At 34.2% G+C, this 20,103-nt stretch overlaps 1 protein-coding gene across 1 annotated transcript in view; it reads left to right on the top strand.

Moving 5' to 3' along the window:
* The window catches only part of LOC129238179 (uncharacterized), a 91,876-nt gene extending 87,450 nt beyond the window's left edge, over positions 1-4,426 (top strand). The window contains exon 5 of the mRNA XM_054873212.1: positions 2,893-4,426. Coding sequence (XP_054729187.1) covers positions 2,893-4,152 — 1,260 coding nt within the window. The 3' untranslated portion in view covers positions 4,153-4,426. The remainder of the gene's footprint in view (positions 1-2,892) is intronic.
* The last annotated feature ends 15,677 nt before the right edge of the window (positions 4,427-20,103 follow it).

Here is a 20,103-nt window from a genome sequence, read left to right as displayed (position 1 = left end):
TCTTTCTCCCGACACTAGTTTTGCGTAATGTCGAGAGCTAGTTGCATGCGATCAGTTATAGTAGAGACAAATTTGCCTTTAACCATGATAACTAGATCGTCAGCAAAGCTCTGAACTTCGAATCCGAGGTCATCGAGAGTCTGTAGGAGCTCGTCAATGATCAATAGCCAAAGGAGCGTTGATAAAACACCTCTTTGGGGCATCCGTTGGTTGACTTGACACATAATCTTTTTGGCCTAGTTTCAAAGATTGTTGTTCTATTCCTCAGCATACTGGGAACCCACGTTATGATTACTCTATCTATTTCCTTCCTAATCATACCTTGCTCAATAGAGCTGAAAGAAGCATTGTCGAATGCCTCCGGAAACTCTAACTTTGTCCGCTATTTTTTAGTCATTAGTTTCTTTAGATTCGAAAAACAAGACACAGTCATTGATTCTATTCTCAGAAATACTTAGCGCTACGGCCATCTATTAAGAAACATTTTATAAAAAAAAGGTCTTTTGCACGGTACTAACTTTTTTACATTTTTTAATTGGTTGTGCTCATTGTGATATATAGTTTTAAAAATAAAGTCCCTAAATATGTACGTAACTTAATTACTATGTACAGAACGCACCGATTTGAAGAGATCCACTTGTATTTTGGAGCTAATCTCTGCTGAAAGGTTTTCTTCAGCATAAATTGGTTAAATTTATAAAAAGGGCATGTCTAGGAGCCAAAATGTGCTCAGAAATCACAAAATCAATTTTGGAACTGCAACAAATCAAAAATGACTCAACCGATTGGAGTACTGGTTTTTATTATAAAACTTGTAACAATTAGCCATCAGTTTGCATGCATAAAATTAACCTATTGCTAACTATTAGCATTAAAGTTTTGGAAACAAAAGTGACATGCTTTGAAAGAAGAATTGCTGCTTGTGTGTTCGTTATTTGCCAATCTGCACTAAGCGGGAATAAACAGGCAAGGCGAAGCTGGAAAAATTATATTCACTGAATTTCATATCTGCTGATTGCTTGTTGTGTCCCTTATATGATAAATAAATTTCTTATTCTAATTTCCAAATGCATACCCCCTACATTTTTAACTAAAAAAAATCGTAAAAATCGTGTTTGTTCTGATATTTCGGTCTGCTATAAAATCAAAATAATTGCAATAAATTAAGTGAATAAAAGTAAAAATAAATGAAATGAACACCGATATTTAATTAAAAATTATAAAGTAATAACAATCAGTTTGGGTGATTTCTTTTTAGAGTTTTTTTTACAATCCGGATACAAGTTCCTATGTTCCTAGACACAGGTAAATCTTGCATGAATTTAACAGCCCTTTCAGCAGTACCATTCACAACTCTCAACTTCTTTTAGCTTCCAGGAAAGCAGCATTATTAGATACATCTTTAGAAGATACAACTTCCAACTGACGTGATCTGCAGTCGTGAAATTGAAATTTAATTGGTTTAAAAAACCATCCAGTGTTTTGTCTGAAAAATAAAAGAAAGTTAAATAACAAAAAAATCAACAAAAGATTAAAAAATATAAGTTCAGTTCTTCCATTAACGTGTCATAGCGTTTGCTAAAATCTGAGGTTTTGTCCCTGTTGAAGCTGGGAATCATTTTTGTTTTAGTTTGGTTATCAACTTTATCATCAAACAGTAATGGAATGACTGTATCTTCACATAAGTACAAGTGATAGCTTAGCTTGCTTATAGAAGCTTTAGAAATTGTTGTGCTAAGTTTTTCGTACTCTTTTAACATCTTTAAGGAGCGGATTTCTTGGTTGGGTGCTTTGGTCGCCACAGTTCGACCAATTCGCGATTGTCATCTCTTATAAAACCTGTGTCGGAAAATATGTATTAAAATATTCTCGCCGAGACGTTCTTTTATGAAATTAAGAGAAGGTTCAGTGTTACTAGAATCGATGTTTTTCCAAATTTCCCTGAACTTTTTGAATATCGGAATATCTAGACTACTAGAATTTAATCTTAGTTTCAAAGACAGCTTTTAGAACCAATTCATAAACATGATGACGACAGGCGAAAAGAGCAAGGTTCCTCTCAAAGAGAGCTGTTGAGACGGCATTAGCTTGAACCTTTCCAGAAGAACTCTATAGTTTTGGCACTGCAAGAAGCTGTTCTCTATCGTCAAACGAAGCACTAACATGCAAACGTTCTTCTTTTGAGCTTCGTACATCGAGCCCGGGTAATTGTTTTCTATACAAAACAACATATAAAACATGTAGTTCACAGCGCAGTACTCATGCAACATGCAACATATGGGCAAGTTAGATCGCAAGTCGGCACGGGTTATCTTTTATAAATCGAGCTAATATTTTTTTGTAGATAATAATAATAATATAGGCTTATTGCGAAACTTAAAAAAAGGTATGTGTAAAAAAATATTGAACTTGAAATTTTTTCGTCGGAATTATAGTTTATTGTATTTTAAGACTTCCGCCAATATATCTCCGAAAACTAATATATTACGACTTGCATGAGAAAATTTGAAAATACCTCTAAAAATCGTTTTTTTTTTAGTTGAAACAGTTTTTAAAAATATTTTTTGCAAAAATTAGCTAATTAGCTAATTTAAGCTAAAAAATACCTCTAAAAATCAATTTGTTTTTATTTAAATAAGTTTCTTTAAACATTTTTCCAAAAAATCACTTTAGATGCAAGCAGAGTTTCAGCTAAAAAGGTCTGCATAACATTTTTTCAAAACTTCAACAATACATATTTTTTTGGTGATGCACCCTAATGTACATATGTATTTATTTATACAACTGCATATCACCACTTTATCAATTTGAATACTATTGATGTTCCCACAGCCTTTTCACTTTGAAATAATATTTCATTCCATTTTTCCTCTTTGTGCTCATTTCCCATAGATGCGTGGCAAGCGGCTCAATGGCTCCGCCAACTCGGCCAAATTAACGAAGCTGAACGCCAATACACGTTACCACATTTGCGTTATTGGCACCGGTAATTGGTTGTCCGAGCCTGTGGCAAATGCCCTGCAGCGAATACACTTTAACGACTCATTTCTAATGTTAGGCGATGAGGCAGCCTCAAGTGGAGGCAGCAATGGCAACAATTTCATTGCCGGCAATCAGCAGCAACACTACTACAACGAGCAAAGGCAACAGCAGCAACAACAACAAAAGGAATATTACGAGCAATATTTTCAAACGTATCAACAACACCAAGACCACCAGCAATTATTCACGCAAGCCGAACCGCAACAACAACAAGCGCTAATCGAGAACACAGTCGCTACGGACAATGCACTGCGGGATGTGCTGAAAAATTCTCACATTACCACTTGTACAGACGTGCAAACACTTGACTCCACCCCAAGTCTAGCCACCGACGAGAATGGCCTATCGAGCAATGGCTTCATCCACTCCATACTGACACGGCGCCTGGGTCTAATTGTGGGCTGCTGCCTGGGCATCATTGTGTTCATTGTCATGATTTCGGTGTTGAGTTATGTGAAATTGAAGAAGCAGCGCATCGAGAATGCCAAAAGACAGGCCTCCATGCCGCCTGAATACATCTCATATCGACATTTTTCCATACCCAATGAAGAGCTGGTGCGCGCATCAGTGGCCGGAGGCGCCACCACAACAATTTCGAGTGTCCCAAGCGGCATAAGCGCGCACATCAGTGGCACCAGCCTCAGCACCACGGCGACAGCCACAACAGCAACTACGCCACTTGGTGGCAATGGAAACGAGGCTAAGGGTGGAGGCACAGCCGCGGTGACATCCGCCACCAATACGCTGAGGAAGAATGAAGTCAACGCCAATTTAAACGCCAGTGGAGTGAGTACGGGTATTGGTGTGGGGATTGTCGCTGCCGAAGGCAATGGCTTGGTGAATTTGACCTCACCAACCACAAAAGCAACGTGCAATGATGTCGTCGGCGGCACAACAACAGCGATGACCGTAGCGACAGCAATGGAATCAACATCGACAGCGAACAACCACAATCACCATGCGCAACATCATCAACGTCAGCAACTGCGGCTACAGCAAACACGCCAGCAGCATCAGGGCAATCACCATCATCATATTGGTGGCAACGGTGGTGTGGGCTACATGTCGTCTGGCGTTGTTTTGGGCGCGAACCACTTGAATGCCTGTTAGTTGCGATACCACGGCTCACTGCAATCGTTTTTGCGCAACTTTCTGTAGGCCATAAAATTATTTTTAAGATCTACTCGTATACAATCGTACATACATACACACGTAGCTATAGGAGCAGAAACCTTAGGCTAATACATATAATAAGCATAATTGTAAATACGGTAGCGTAGAGGGAATTTGTTAATGAAGAGAAAGCCATGCAAGTGGCGAGCCATCAAAGACGATAAAAAGTTAAAAACTTAAGAAGCAGTCAGCTGATGCGGTGCATTGGAGTGCAGAGTGTATAGGTGTAAGTATTTGAATTGACTTTGTCTGTTGTATTTAGCTTAGTTAAAGATGTGTTAGGAAACTCGATTTAAGTTTAGATTAATGATAGATAGGCTGAGATTGAAACTCTTAATTTTTGCTGTTTTTCTTCTTCGGAAGAGTCTTAGACATACACTCACACAAACGCACACATAAACGAAGCTAAAGTAAGTAATTTCAACAAAAATGAACGTGAAAAAATTCAAATATGATATAATATTAAGGGCACAACTTAGCTTTCGCCGGTTTCCGTTTCATAAATTTATAGGCCCATTCTGTATCACCGACAAATTCACCTTTGCCCGTTTTATCACATTTAGCCATTATTAGAATAGAATTCTAGCGATATGATGAAAGTATGTTTTGCCGACAAGCTTTTTCGCCCTTCATTGCATGGGGAGGTAAAAGAGCTTTCATCAGTTCAGTCATAAAACTAGGGTTGCGTGGAAGCTTTCAACTGAGAAGGTTTCTAACAAGGCAGCACTGACAAGCAACATCGCCAATGTTTACAGAATCGGCCTATTATTATCGGTCTAAAATATCCGATTTTATGTCAAATGCTTGTAATTAAGCAATTTTTTTATTTTTGCTTTCATTCTAAAAAAATTGCAACTGAGGCACATCAAAAGCTTTTAAGTACTGTCGATGAGGCTTTAGTTAACGAAGAAACGTTTCGAGAGTGGTATGAATGCTTCAAAAGTAATGATTCTGTTGTCAAAAGACGGCAAAACAATGAGAAATAGAGAATTACAAAGGGCAACAAAAAATTGTACAGCAAAAAAAGTATACTTTTCTGAAGGTTTTCGATGCGCTGACTTTTTTTAGATATTTAAATCTTAAAGTGCAAAAAGTGCGACTTTGGCCTATATTAGAGGCTGTGTATAATTACAAAGAAAAGGTGTTTCCTAACAGTGGTCACTTCGGCAGGCAATCGCAAGCCTCCTAGTGTATTTCTGCCAAGAAAAAGCTCCTCATACAAAAATATCTGCCGCTCAGAGTTGGCTTAAAACTTTAGATCCCTTCAATTGTGGAACAACATCAAGACGCGCTCCACAAATATTAGGAGGAGCTCTGCTAAACAGCCAAAGAGGGTGTACGCGCTTATTATTTCTTTTATTTATCATTACAATGTCTTATTTTATTAAAAAAAAACATACACTGCATTCTGTTCTTTAGTCTTTTTCTTTCAAATGCCGTAAAATTTGCTTGAATTCATATGTTTTTTAACGAGGAATTTAATTTTAAAAATGTTTATGAAGCTGTATGGCTTTTGAATAAATTTTATGGGTTTTTGAACATATCGACCAGGTCCAGCCAAGAGTTCTTGCTGTTGATTTCTAATTGAGGTCAAAATATGTAGTTGAATTTATTGTTTTATTTTAAAGTCAATGCAGAAAAGAATAACAGCCATTCCATGGCAACTGACATGGACATGGTTTTACATTTTTCTGAAAGTTGGTTTATTTGTAGGTCTGAGTATAATAAGAAGTAAACTGAAAAAATTTAAAAAAAAATTTGAAAAAATGTATAATTTTGATATTTATAAAAATTTGTAAATTTTGGTGCACATTTTTCTAAAGTTTTCAGTTTTTTCACTTTTCTTACCATCTATATAAATTGCTATTTAAGTTTTTAGGTTGAACTATCCGATTTTTCGAAAAATTGTTTTCGAAAAAATTTATTTTTTTTTAATTCTTTAATTTAATTTCTTTCCAAGAAATTTTCTTCAAAAATTCATTGCAATTTCAAATATTTTTATTTTCAAAAAATTTACTTCTTCCTAGAAATACAAATACTTACAAGAAGAGATTTTTCTAAAGTTTTCAGTTCCTTTTACCATTTATCTAAATTCCAATTTTATTTTTTAAGGGTAAAATATATATTACTTTAAAAAAAATTTTTTTTTTTTTGGAAAAATATGATTTTTTTTTAAATTTAATTTCTTTAGAAAATATGTAATTTCTTTCCAAACGATTTTCTTCAAAAATTATTCGCAATTTCAAATATTTTCAAAAATTTTACTTTTCTCCAAAAAATATGTTCAACATTGAATAAATCTCAAGATTATTAAAATTGTTTTCAGACTTTTTTAAGTTTACTTCAATTTAGAAGACATGATTTTAAAGTTTTCAGTTCTTTTTACCATTTATATAAATCCCAATATTATTTTTTAATGATAAAATATATATTAGTTTTTAAAAAGTTTTGTTTTTGGAAAAATTGAATTTAGTTTCTTTTGAAAATATTTAATTTTTTCAAAAACTTTTACTTTTTCCCAATAAAATTTTTTAATTTTTTTTTCATGAATTAAAACAACATTATAGAAATGTAAAAAAAGCTGACTTGACTTAAAAAGTTCCATACCATATTTTCAATATTGAATAAATCTCAAAATTCTTACATTTTTTTCAACCTTTTTTAGTTCATTTTCAATTTTACTCAAATCTACATATAAAAAATAGAATAAGTAGACTTTTTTGAAGTTTTCAGTTATTTCAGTTACTGTTACCATTTGTATAAATTCCAATTTTATTTTTTATGATAAATTATACTTTTAACAATTTTTCTTTTTCCCAAAACTAAATTTTTTGTAGGAGTTTTGAAATTTGAATTTTGAGGAAACTTAATTTTAATAATATTCACGGAAGAACTGCTATTGCAAAACTCCTCATAAAGGATATGAGAGCAAACGCTAAAGTGCGAAAGAAATTGTGCCACGAGCATGAGACCTGGATACTTGATGAATGGAAGGATGTGGTATTGTGCGATGAATTATCATTCGAATTGTTTCTCCGAAATGGTCGAGTTTATGTATTTAAAACTCTAAAAAGAGCTTACAATCCAAAATACCTGCTTCCAATAGTATGGGGCTGGGCTAGGAGATGTTGTGATAATTTAGCCGGCTATAACGTGGAAATTTGCTGGTCCTCTCTTTCATATCACTGACCTGATGGACCTCGACGTCCTTATTCATTTAGCGCTTACCACGACTAGTATTTAGCTGTCAAGCACTGCTATATGCCAAGATACTAATACGTCCCATTCACATAGTCAAACAGGTTCCCGATTAGTTCGAATAGCTTCAGAATATCACCAAACAACTTCCTCCAGCATAATAGCAAGATCTAAAAAATATTATGATTTTTTAATTATAATCGCTGTGGGATGTTTTAAAGCAAATTAATTACTTCCAGTTCGATAGCCAAAGCAAAATATTGCAATACGAGGTGCATTTGGTACTCTAGCGTCCCTGTCAATATTTTCTACTTCACTCTTTCGCTTGATTCTTCTTAAAGTTGTAAAAAGATCGATTTATTTAATAAATAGACTTCAAGGCTTTATGGGATAGTTTTCATTATGAAGAGTGGGTTACAATCATACGAGAAAACTCGAACATATCGACGTTCAGTGATAAAATGAGAGCTTAAATATTCGTGTTATTACTCTGCATAAAATATAAATTTTTACCCTTAGTTTTATTCAAAATTTTCGCCTGTATAGAGAAGCACTCATGTATGTATTAAAACAGCACTAGAAGTGAATTTAAATGTCCCCAAAGATCTACCGCAGTCACTGATATAATGACACTTTCGATCACCTTCAAATTGTTTGCCCAAGGCAGATATCAACAATCTATTGGCCAAGATCAACATACAAGGCTGACACAACAAACCATATCAAGTTCCATTTTCGAAGTTTGCAAAGCTATGGACTGATTCTGGTTTATCTGCTGCTTGCTATTAACACTTTTTTAACTAAAAGAGTATTAATAAATGCAACTTATAATTTCTATTTTTCATATTAATTTCATTTTTGTTTGTTGCGTTTGCTTTACAATATTAGCAAGAAAAACGCGAATGTCGATTGGCACGATAACCGCTGATGCGATTTGGCCGAGTTAAACAAAGCGCACCAGTCGTTTCTTTCTCGTGCTAAGTGGCTTCCGTTGGGCACACCAAATGAAGTGAAGTCCTTCTCCACCTGATCTTTCCAATTTTCTCTGCTACCACCAGCTGGTACCCCATCGAATACTTTCGAAGCCGGAGCATTTGTATCCTTTCGGACGGCATGACCCAGTGAACGAAGCCGCTGCATCTTTATTCGCTGCGCTATGTCTATGTCGTCGTAAGGCTCATACAGCTCATTGTTCCATCACCTACGATACTCGCCGTCGCCAACGTGCAAAAATGCATATGGCCCAAGCAGCTCACAACTTGCCTAAGTATCGTCTATGTATCTTCCGAATATCTGTTCGAGAGCGAGCTAATGTGAGAAGGCGAATTAACCCTGGATATCTGGTTGTATGCTGGGTATGGCACCCACCACGTAAGAGAAAGGATCGATTTAAAAGGCACGGAATTCCTACGCAACCCAAAAGATACAATAAATATGAAAAAAAAATATATGAATAGTAATACCATAAATATCTAATAATTTTTTTAATTTTTAAAACGCCTTAAATGAAGATGAGAAACGGCGGAAGCAAAGTTGTTCACTTAAGGGTAAAAACAAAAAAAATGGTGTAAGTTTAATAATTATTTGCTAACTGTTGATGTAATCATGTGGCTTATAAATAAATAAAATTAGATTAAACACATTTTTTTTATAAATCTTACATTGTAAATATTTGCCAAAATTTACTATTACATATCTCCTTTCTTGTGGTGCAGTGCAATAATAATAATATTTTTTTTTGTATTTTGTTTTGTTTTTTCAAAACTTTAATGGAAACGCCGTAATTACTTTATCACAGTGTCATCAACACATGAGGAAGAAATTATGCAAGAACTCGAATGTGTAGGAGCCTATGGCATGTCCGTGACGAAGAAATTTAAAGTTATCTGGCTAAAACTTCGATGACTGCTTTTAGCAAATTCTATACTACAGCTTCGGATTTTTTTCCTGTGCATAAAGTAGGGCCTAGTATTTCCTAATGAATTTTCCATACAGAGTACGAATCTGGTAAAAACTCTCCTTAACGTAGTGTTTTTGGAATAAAATGGATGCAAGTCCTGCATAGCGCTTTTGAGAATTTTTGAGAAATGTTCCAACTTAACCGGTGAGTAAGTAAAAAGATAGAGTCACAGTCACTAAATGTTTGGTAAACGGTCATAAAGACGTGGTCGGCTGGCTGAAAAGAAGAGGAACGGGAAAATCATTGCGACAAGCAACGATACGTTTGTCCGACTTCGGAACGCCTGCATAAACACCAAACGATAAAAAAAGTGTTTTTCTAATACCAAAATTCCCTTAGAAGGCAATAGCAAATCTTCGAAATGTATGAAAAGGATCCCCAGTTTTTTGACTGCCAGTATTTTTTCTATCTTCGGCAGAACCAGTTCTTGAATTTTTTTTTTGTAAGCTTAGAATTGTCGACTCATTTGGACAATTTTTTCCACCAAAAAAATTACGCAATTTGTGACAAGTTCATCTTAAAGGTCGACCATTTTCATAAGCAGTTTTAATAATTTTAACGCGTTGTACTTTTTCTTAAAAAACCCTAGGCAATATTTCGAAGTTAAAGTTTTAAAGTCTGCTTATATAAGCAGCTATGGTACTAATCTCAACAAAATTTTTAATAATCTACAAAACCATGATTTTACAATACGCATTTTCTTCGACACTTAAAATACTGACTATTCTTCTTCATCTTCTTTAACTGTGGCTTATAACTCAGACAATTACACAGAAAATAAATCCAGAACAAAGTAAAATTTATTTTAATAAAATTAATGTAATAAAATCAATTTAATTTTATGGCATATTTAAAAAAAAAAATTATCAAATACTTTTAATAAAATCAACCCAAATGAATGAAAGCTAGGTTAGTGAAATTTTTTGGTTATAGTATGCAATGAGAATTTATTAAAGCCAAAAAGAATCAAAAAAACGAAAATTTAATTGTAAATACCAACCTAAGTAAATCCTTTTTACCTAAAAAATAAAAAAAGAGGTATGAACTATGAAATCAACCAAAAGAATAAATAATTAAAATAAAAGATATAAAAGGTATAAAAAATTAAAATTAATTTAAGTTTTATAGCGTAAAAGAAGATCATTAATTATTATTTCCTTTGACGCCAATTATTGATTGCGAACTAAAAGGAATTAAGGAATTTAAGAATGCAAAGAGAATAAGGTGTAATGCATAAACTAAAATTAAAAATCCAAAAAAAAAATATTGAAAATTACGCATAAGCATTTAAAAACAAATACTGACTCACGGGCCAAGAACTTATAGCTGCAAGGGAGTTTTTCTTATTAGGTGAGTAAATGAAAATAATGAGCCACCATAGTTAGCGAGTTAATTTGTGCAGGACTACTATTCAATTGACGGAAGAAATGTTTTCAAGCTCATTTTCTACCCACAAAGGGTTGCTAACAAAGGTATATTCTTAATTTTTGGGCCAACATTAAAATGTATACCCAATTTCTTTTTTTTCGACTTCGAATATTTTTGCTTGAACTGGATATCCTATTTTCACTTGTAATCGTATTATACTTAGTCTTGCCATAAGTTCTGTTACAAGTGAAGTCCGTTATAGATATGAAATAAGAACATTTTTTTTAATGAATCTAATTTTATTTAATCATGTAAATATAAAAATAAAAAATTAAAATTTTCAGTCGAAATGGTCACCATTTGCTTTTTCACAAGAGTGCAACCGATTAGGCATTCGGCTATTGCAGCACGTAGGATTTCCATGGATATTGACGTCCCTGCTTGAACCAAAAATTGTTTGTGACTCTCCAAATTTCTGTGAGCTCTTCGACAGGCCCTGTTCTTAAACTCTGACCACAAACTCTAGTCTAATGGATTCAGTTCTGGACTTCCAGATGGCCAATCTTCTGCTCCCATGAACCCAGGAATATTGTTTTTTAGACACTGCTGGGTGATTTTTGCCATATGGGCTGGAGCGGAGTTTTGCTGTAAGATCCAACGCTCTCCATTGGAGAGAGTACTGTTCAACTACTTCACCACGTCTTCTCAGACATCCTCCTGGTACACCTTTACAAGGCATTTCCCACCACACTATTACGGAGGCTGGACAGCGGCCACGACGAACCCTTGACAAAATATTTTTTGGGCCTTATGGTTTTAAAATAGATTTCGTACTTCTTACTCATTAAAAACTTGTTCTGTGTAAAATTTATGCATTGTAAAACTTATTACAGATTTTCTGACAAAACTAAGTAAAGAAATGTTTTATTTTATTCGCTGCTGATATTATTTCTGTGTTCCCTCTAATAATCTACTAGTGATTTGAAGGTGTGTATTTGAGGTCTCGATCGCAGTAGTTGACATTCGTGTGAAACGTAAAGATTATTTTTCATCTGACGTCAAAAATGTCTACGTTCGTCCCTAAAAATCAGCATTTGTGGGAAGTCATGCTTAATTATTACCTTTTAAATAAAAGTGCAGCTGAAACCTGTCGTAAATTGATCAATATTTTCTGTAATCTCACTCCATCAAATACAACTTGTAGAGAGTGGTTTCGACACCTCCAAAGTGGCAGTTTCGACGTGGGTGATAAAGATCGCGAAGGGGCACCGAACAAATTCGAAGATTCTCAACTACAACAATTATTGGATGAAAATGCATGTCGAATCCTTGATGATATGTCTAAAGAGTTGGATGTTGACAGACCAACCGTCCAGAAAGCGGGTAACTCACCACAGAGTGCCACATCAAATGAAGGAGAGGGATATCGAGAGACCGTTGGTGACGTGTCAGATGCTTCTTGAACGGCAGAAAATAAAGGTTTAATGCATCGCATTGTCACTGGCGATGAAAAATGGATCTACTGCGATAGCCCTAAGCGTCGAAAATGTTGGAGCCTGCTAGGTGAACCAGGCCCACCGACAGCGAAAAGCAATATTCATGCTTCAAAGGTTATGTTGTGCATCTGGTGAGATCAGAAGGGTGTCACCTATTATTAACTCCTTAAACCATCTGAAACCAACACTGGTGATCGTTACCAACTGCAGCTAATGCGCTCGAATCGAGCTCTCAAAGCGGCCGGAATGGAATTTTGCTGCATGACAACGCACCCTCAGATTACCATCTGTTGCGATGAATGCAGTCAGCCCTTATTGGAGAGCGGTTCACTTCCTACGAGAGCATCACAAACTGGCTCAATGAATGGATCAAGTCAAAAGAACTCGAATTTTTCGAGAGAGGAATCCGTATCCTGCCTGAACTTTACCCAGTTGTAGCTTCCAATGGCACATACTACACATAATATCATGTGCTATTTAAGTGTTGAAATAATTAGTAACTTTCGCTAAGAAATGACGGAAACTTATTCCCATACCCAATACGTTAATAAAATTAAATTAAGAAAATAATTTTTTTTTTATGTTCGCTATAAAAATTATTATAGTTTAAATATTAATTTTTTTAATGAGGCCTTAGTCATTATTTGTTGTAAAACTATTTTTTTTTTCTTTTTTAGTTAATGTTTTTAATTCTATTTAAAAAAAAAACAAAAATTTTTTTAAATATAATTTTTATAAATTGGTTTTTTATTTGTTTTTAATTGTCACGATAAAAACGAGCTTAAATAAAATTTTTTTAATAAAGCATAACTTCTTTGTTTGCTCGTTATGAATTGAAATTCAAAAAGGCATTTAAATAATATCGGTCTGCAAAGATTTTAGTCCAAATGTACAGCAAAATGCATTTTCCCAAATTTTGAAAGCGCTGATGGCAAGGGTAAATCTTACATTAAAAAATTTAAAATAAAAGTTTAAAGTCTTTATTTTTCTTTTATTTTTTGCTTACAAATTCAGGGCATCAAGAAAACCCAATTTTTTTGCGCCATCCTAATGCAGCCATACACAATTCATACACTTTAATATTTATAACACCTACGACCCATAGACATACACACAGCCACATAAATATATGCATCTAGAACATCAAAAGCGATATTTTAGTGCTGGAGGGGCCGAAATAGGCCAAAAACTTATTAACTCATAAATGCTACTAGAATAGGAAGAATATAAGTAAAAAATTAAGTAGACGAAAAAATAAAAGCAAAAAAAAAAAAAATTAAATTTAATTGAATTTAAATAAAAACGAAAGCAAACACTCAAAGAGTTTCATTTGTAAAACGAAAAGTTTAATTAAAATTCACGTCATGTTAATTTACAAACAGTTATGATTTATCAAACACTAGCTTTAGTAAATAAACAAATCGAGAAGTAGATAAACTCTGAATCACAAACCAAATAAAAACTGGATAAAAGTAATTTGCATTAAATCAAAATCGAACTGCATTAAAAAAAAAAAAAAAAAAAGTAATAACCTATGAAATAAAAAACTCATATGTAAGCGAACAAACATACATACATATGTACATACATGAAAACGTACGAATAGCGATTTAAGGCGATCCAATGCGTTTATGTGCCAAAAAATCCAAAAAGCCAAGGGCGAAAGCAACAAATAAATCAATAAAACCATTTATGTAGTGAGAATATGTATAAATAACAACAAAACAAATCTAAACAAAACAATGCTACACCAATAAATAATAAATCTCAGAAATGTGCACAACAACAAGGAACAAATTGAAAGACATGCAAAAAATCAAATAATTTTAAATTTTCTAACATCTTTTTGTTCTTAATTTGCATGCGAACACATTTATATTTGGTTATATGTGTGCATGTATTTAACACACTAACACTAAAACGATAACTTTTTTACACACAGAAAAGTCACAGAAAAATGTAATAATAAAAACCGCAAACTGAATTTATAGCAGCAAACGAAAATCGCATGAAAAATATTTGTCTGCATAAAATAAATAAAAAAAATTAAAAAAAGTAAAACTAAAATAACTGAATAAATCGTAAGTACGGCATTAAATTTATATAGTAAATGCAAAGCCAAATGCAGTGTGTCCTAAGCTACATACTTACGAGAGCATACAGAAGTGGCTGGGCACCGAACAGCAAAAATGCAAGTAAACCGAAATACAAAGAGAAAATCAAAAATCAAAAATCAAAAATCAAAAACCAAAAACCAAAAACCAAAATCCTAATAATAAAAGTAGATAAATAAGTAAATGAGAAATGCTGCATGAAAAGAGGAAAATTATAATAAAGAAATTATTATACAAAAATAAAAAGTCCATTTCATTTGTGTTGATTTATTTGCGCATTCACCAAAGTGCAGCCTGGTGAAATATTGGCTCCTACTGTTGCAATCGGTAAGTATTTCGATGAAACTTTCTACTATTAAACTTGTATTTGACTGGGGAATAAGTTCGTAGCGTTTTTATATTTTCTTTCATTTTACAACGATTTGTTTGTTGTTTGGCAAAGGGTAAGTATTCATTCGATAGAACTCTTTCTGCCCTATAAAACTATGTTAATTGCATTTTTGAGTTATTTAATTTTGTATTAGTTCTGAAGCTAGAAATGGAATGCTCGGTAGGCAAAAATCAACATTTTCGACACCTGCTCCTCTTTGCTTTTCACCGTAGTTAGCTAAGCAAATGTTGCAAATTTTATGAGGCCGTTCGAGTTTTTGCACATTACATTTGACGTGAGTACAAGGCCACTTTTATTGATTTATTTAATTCCCACGCGGTATTCCATTAGCAAATTTCTACATATATTCGGCTTACAAGAATTCCATAGCTGTTTTCAACCGACTGACATCTTTGAAGTCGGTTAAACGAGCAAAATGATCGGCTTTGCTGTTATTTAGTCTTTTTATTTATTTATTTATTTATTTATTTATTTATTCTATGAACTTAAATTTCTTACAAACTAATTATAACGATAAATAGAATGGCTATCGAACATGATTTAAGAATCTAAAAAATAGGGTATAAAGTAATTAAAATTTCGCATTTAGCAGAAAATATAAAAAGTTGGATAGAACCCGAGATCATCTTACTCCCAAAGTCTATAAATTAATCGACAGCAAGCGAGATTGATAGGTAGGAATTGCTTCAACAAAGTTTAATGAGCGTTAAGTGTTTTTAAGAAACATTTTTGGGACCCGTTCAATTCTGTTTATGTAGATTTTATGATTCGGTGCTCAAATGAGATCGAAGGGTAGACGTGTGTACTATATATAATATATAAGGGACAGTGAATTTGGGACTATTTCATCTCACGTACCTTAAAACCGAGTAAGCTCTCGAAATAATATGACGCATATTCAACTTTTTCCAACTGGAAATATTATTCGAAAGATAACTGATTCAACCAATATATATATTGAAAAAATCAAAAACAAATTTGAAAGGGAAAAGGATGCAAGATTAAGTAACGAAAAAGAAATAAGTGCCTTTATTGGAAAGGAAACGGCGTGGAATTATGTTACCTGGCAGATTTTTGTTAAGATGCCTAAGGTTTGATTACATTAGAACATGAAATGATAGGAGAGAAGTCGATAAATTTTCGCCCATCAGAGACGTTTTTGACATATACGTGGCTAATTTTCAAAAAAATTTGATTGCTAGTGAGTTTTTGATAATAGATAAGCAGTTATTGGCTTTTAGAGGGCGATGCTCCTTTAAACAGTATGTACTTAGTAAGCCGGCTAAATATGGCCTAAAGATGTTTGGGTTAGGCGATGCAAAAACTTCTTATACATTTAATCTTGAGTCTTACGTTGGAACTCAGCATGACGGATCATACAAGCTTAGTAATTCTCCATAGTAATTATCCGATTGGTGCAGCCAGTAGAAGGAACAAACCGCAATATAACTGGCGATAACTGGTTTACAACTGTACCACTTGTAAAGCAATTGCTTATTACTTAATGAAAAGAAGCTGACATACTTATATCGGTACTAACGGGAAATTCCCCCTGAATTTTTGCCAAGAAAAGACAGAGAAGAAAAAACTTCACTTTTTGGTTTTCAAGAAAAGTAAATTCATATTGTCCAAAGAAAAACAAAACCGTTATTCTGATTTCCTCAATGCATTATGATAATTCGGTTGACCAAGAAAGTGGTGGCAAGAAGTTACCCGAAATAATGACCTGCTATAACAAAACGAAAATCGGCGTGGATTTGGTAGATCAGATGTTCGAAAAGTACAATGTAACGAGAGCAACAAATCGATGGCCAATGGTAGTATTCTACAACTTGCTAAATATATCTGCAATGAATGCTACTTGCGTTTATAAAGCGAAGAGTCCGGAAAAAAAGTTCTAAGATCTGATTTTATTGAAATGATTGCTTGGAAGCTAATAACACCTTAAATTGAAGAACGATCAACCATTCCAAACTTGTCAAAATAAGTGCGGCGCCGAGCCCGGTACTTACTTGGCTTACAAGACCCCTTACCGCCTCCACAACACGAGGTAAATTGTGTTCGGCGATGCTATATTTGCTCAAGGAGTCGTAATAAATCCACCGGAAGAATTTGGCAAAAATGTAGTAAATATGCATGCAAAGAACATATGAGAGACGATCTATATGAGAACTATGTTTACTCTTTTGTATACCCTTATATTTTTTTACTGGTCAGCTTGTATTAGATATAAGTTTAGTTTATTATTATAAGAATGAATTTGATTGATTTTTTATTAAACACTTTAATTCTGCAAACAGTTTAAAAACTTGCCATTAAACAGCTCAGAAGAACACGAATTAACTGTTTTAATTTTTTTCATAACGACAGTTAAGTAAAAGTAAGTGTAAATATATTTTAGGCGTTTAAAATAATATAAATAAATATTTATCAGCAAAAAACAATTTTTTTTTATAAAATATTACAACAGAAGAGAAGAGATTGGCCTTTGGAGGCAACTTCCTGTAGGACATAGTAGCATCTTGAAGCAGATCTCCCCTTCCCTCTCTGTTATTCGCACTGACCTCTCCATCCGCAAACTGTGTTCTGAGGATTGTGCTAGGGCTATCGTTCCGAGCAGGCAAGATTGGAAAGAGGGGAGAGTCGGTACGAATCTGTTTTCACTGACGGATCCAAAATGGAGTCTGGAGTGGGAGCGGGGGCTTACTCTGAATCAGCCAGCATTTCGGTCTCCTTTAAACTGCCGGAAACAAGCAGCGTTTTTCAAGCAGAGGTCTTCGCGATCATGCAGGCTTGCAAAATGCTTCGGGATCGCTGTTGGGAGGGAGACATTAATATTTTTTCCGATAGTCAAGCTGCGATCAAGGCCCTGTCGTATTGCAACTCTCTTCTGGTGAATTCCTGTAAGGAGGAACTCAAACGTCTCGAACGTGAAGGAAACATTCTCCTCGTCTAGGTTCTTGGGCACAGGAATATACAGGGAAATGAAATTGCCGATGAGCTTGCCAGGAAGGGGACAAAAGTAGGTTTATTACCTTTTACTTTAGTTTTCATCAGATAATCAAAGAGACACTCACATCTAGCGTTAGTATCAGTGCTGCCCATATTACGTGATGCGCATTTACGTCCGCACCAATAATTAGCTTTGCGCCAAGCTTCTGCGCCTGCGCTACCAGATCTTTCAATATTAATCTCGGTAGCTGATATAAATTTATTTATTTTTACAATACCTGATGTCGCCATTACATTTTCAACAAATGTCTATTAATTATTTCACGTTTTACTCTCATACCTGTTTGCATTAGCTTTAAAATCCATGGGAGAGCTATTTTTCATTTATCTCGTTGCTCGAACATTCATCTTTTTTTTGGGTTTGTTTTGTTGTTGTTATTTTGCTATTTGCTTGTTATTATGCTATTTCATACTACGCTTACAAACTGGCAGCTAAACTAGCTCACGTTGCGGCAAACAATTTTCCAACTTCATTAAAGGCTCTGCAAAATTTTAATAAGCTTCCACTTCACTAACATACCTGCACACATACCATCACAGTGCATACTACACATGGATACCAGGTAGCTTTTCTAAGGCATGTGAGCACGTAAAAAGTAAACTTTCGGTCGCGTATGCATACTAGCGTATTTCGCTGGTCTCGATATTTTATTATTTGTCAACATCCTTGGGATTTTCGGGATTTGCAATTTCTGACGATGCTTTTGAAATTTAGTTTTTTAATACACACATAGGTAGAAACATTATAAAATACATAACAATATTTGTTGACACTGCCGCAAGTTATGCATAAACTAACGAGTAGTAAAATTTTGGTAGCATAAAGAGAATTTTGTGAAGAGATTTCCATAGTCCCTTCCTTAAGTTAACAAGCAACATGCCAGATCATGTTGTGGTTCGATTCGATGGATTCATCGGGTTAGGCCGGAGGTGTTGAGGAGTTTGCTAGCTTCCTCATCTGAGGGGGTGGGCCTCTGCTTGTTTTTCAATTTCTTCAGCGACTGTAGGGATCTTGAGGTCACGCTGAATATCCTTCTTGCGAACGAACCAAGGGGAGTTAAGAATATCTTGAAGGATTTTATTCTGGAGTCGTTGAAGTATATTTATATCACTTTGACTGGCGCAACCCCATAGTTACGCGCCATACGACCACAAAGGCTTTATTATTTGTTTATATACAGTGGCCACACAATTTATTCGTTCACTCGCAGTTTATAAGCAGATAGACCTGATACTAATTTATACAAAAGAACAAAATTTGGATATATTCGTAAAAAATACCATGTTTATTCAATACTAGTTTTAACCCGCGGCCCCACTCGCGTAGTAGTAGTTTTGAGAGATTTAAGATATGTATATAAAAGAATTACAAACTATAATTTCTCAGAAAATATTTTTTTATTAATAACCATAATATTACAATACCCGGCATCCGTTGCTATGCCTCGTTGAATAAAATCAAAACAACCAATCAGAAAAATATCAAGCAAAATTATTTTTATTAATTTTCTATCTCAAACCGTTTTTGAATTTTGCATTTCCGTCATAGTTGAACAGCTTATGCGGATTATGAAGTCTAGAGTGTGCTACAAATAGTGGGAAATAGGAAAAACTAAGATTTTTTAGGTTAAATTTAAGCAAATATTCGATTATTAGTAACGAATGAGAATGGTGGCGCGGCCTGAGGGCTGTGGGAAGGGGGTTACATCATAAAAACATGCCTATAACCTTCATTGGGTGAAAATATGAATGTATAAAAATGTGTACGTCATTTTGAGTTGTCGTTTCGTAGTGATGCGCGGAAAACATACAGACATTTACCTTTATAGTATAGATTTAAGAAACAAAAATTTCCAAATTCATTTCAGGAATTAGAGAACTTAATGTAATAACGAGATAAGCCACAATTTTATGCAAAAACATTAATCGAACATAGCCATATAAAGAATATTTTATTAAAAAAATAATAGAAAAAACGAGTGGTCAGTACTTTTTTCTTACTTTTTTCTTACTCTCACACTGAACACTTAAAGCTGTCTCTAATGACGCCTTTGATGTTATTTTGTGCTTTCTGATTCTCCTTTCTAAGAGCTCCCAGACATGCTCATTTGGGTTTAGATCCGGTGATTGAGGTGAAGGTTTAAGCTGCTTACAGTGGTAAATAAGCCAGTCTTGCACGAGATAAGATGAGTGTTTTGGGTCATTGTCTTGTTGAAGCAAGAACTCTTAGGCATCCAATCCAAGTTTCACGGCACTATCACGGAAATTATTTATCAAAATGTTTAAATTCAGATGTTTGTCCATTTTGTTGTCAATAAAAACCATTTTTACTACTCCAGATGCAGCTAT

This window comes from Anastrepha obliqua, chromosome 2 (assembly GCF_027943255.1).
Source record: "Anastrepha obliqua isolate idAnaObli1 chromosome 2, idAnaObli1_1.0, whole genome shotgun sequence".
In the NCBI taxonomy this organism is placed as follows: domain Eukaryota; kingdom Metazoa; phylum Arthropoda; class Insecta; order Diptera; family Tephritidae; genus Anastrepha; species Anastrepha obliqua.
Note: the sequence above shows the minus strand (reverse complement) of the source record. Positions and strands in the feature narration are given on the sequence as shown.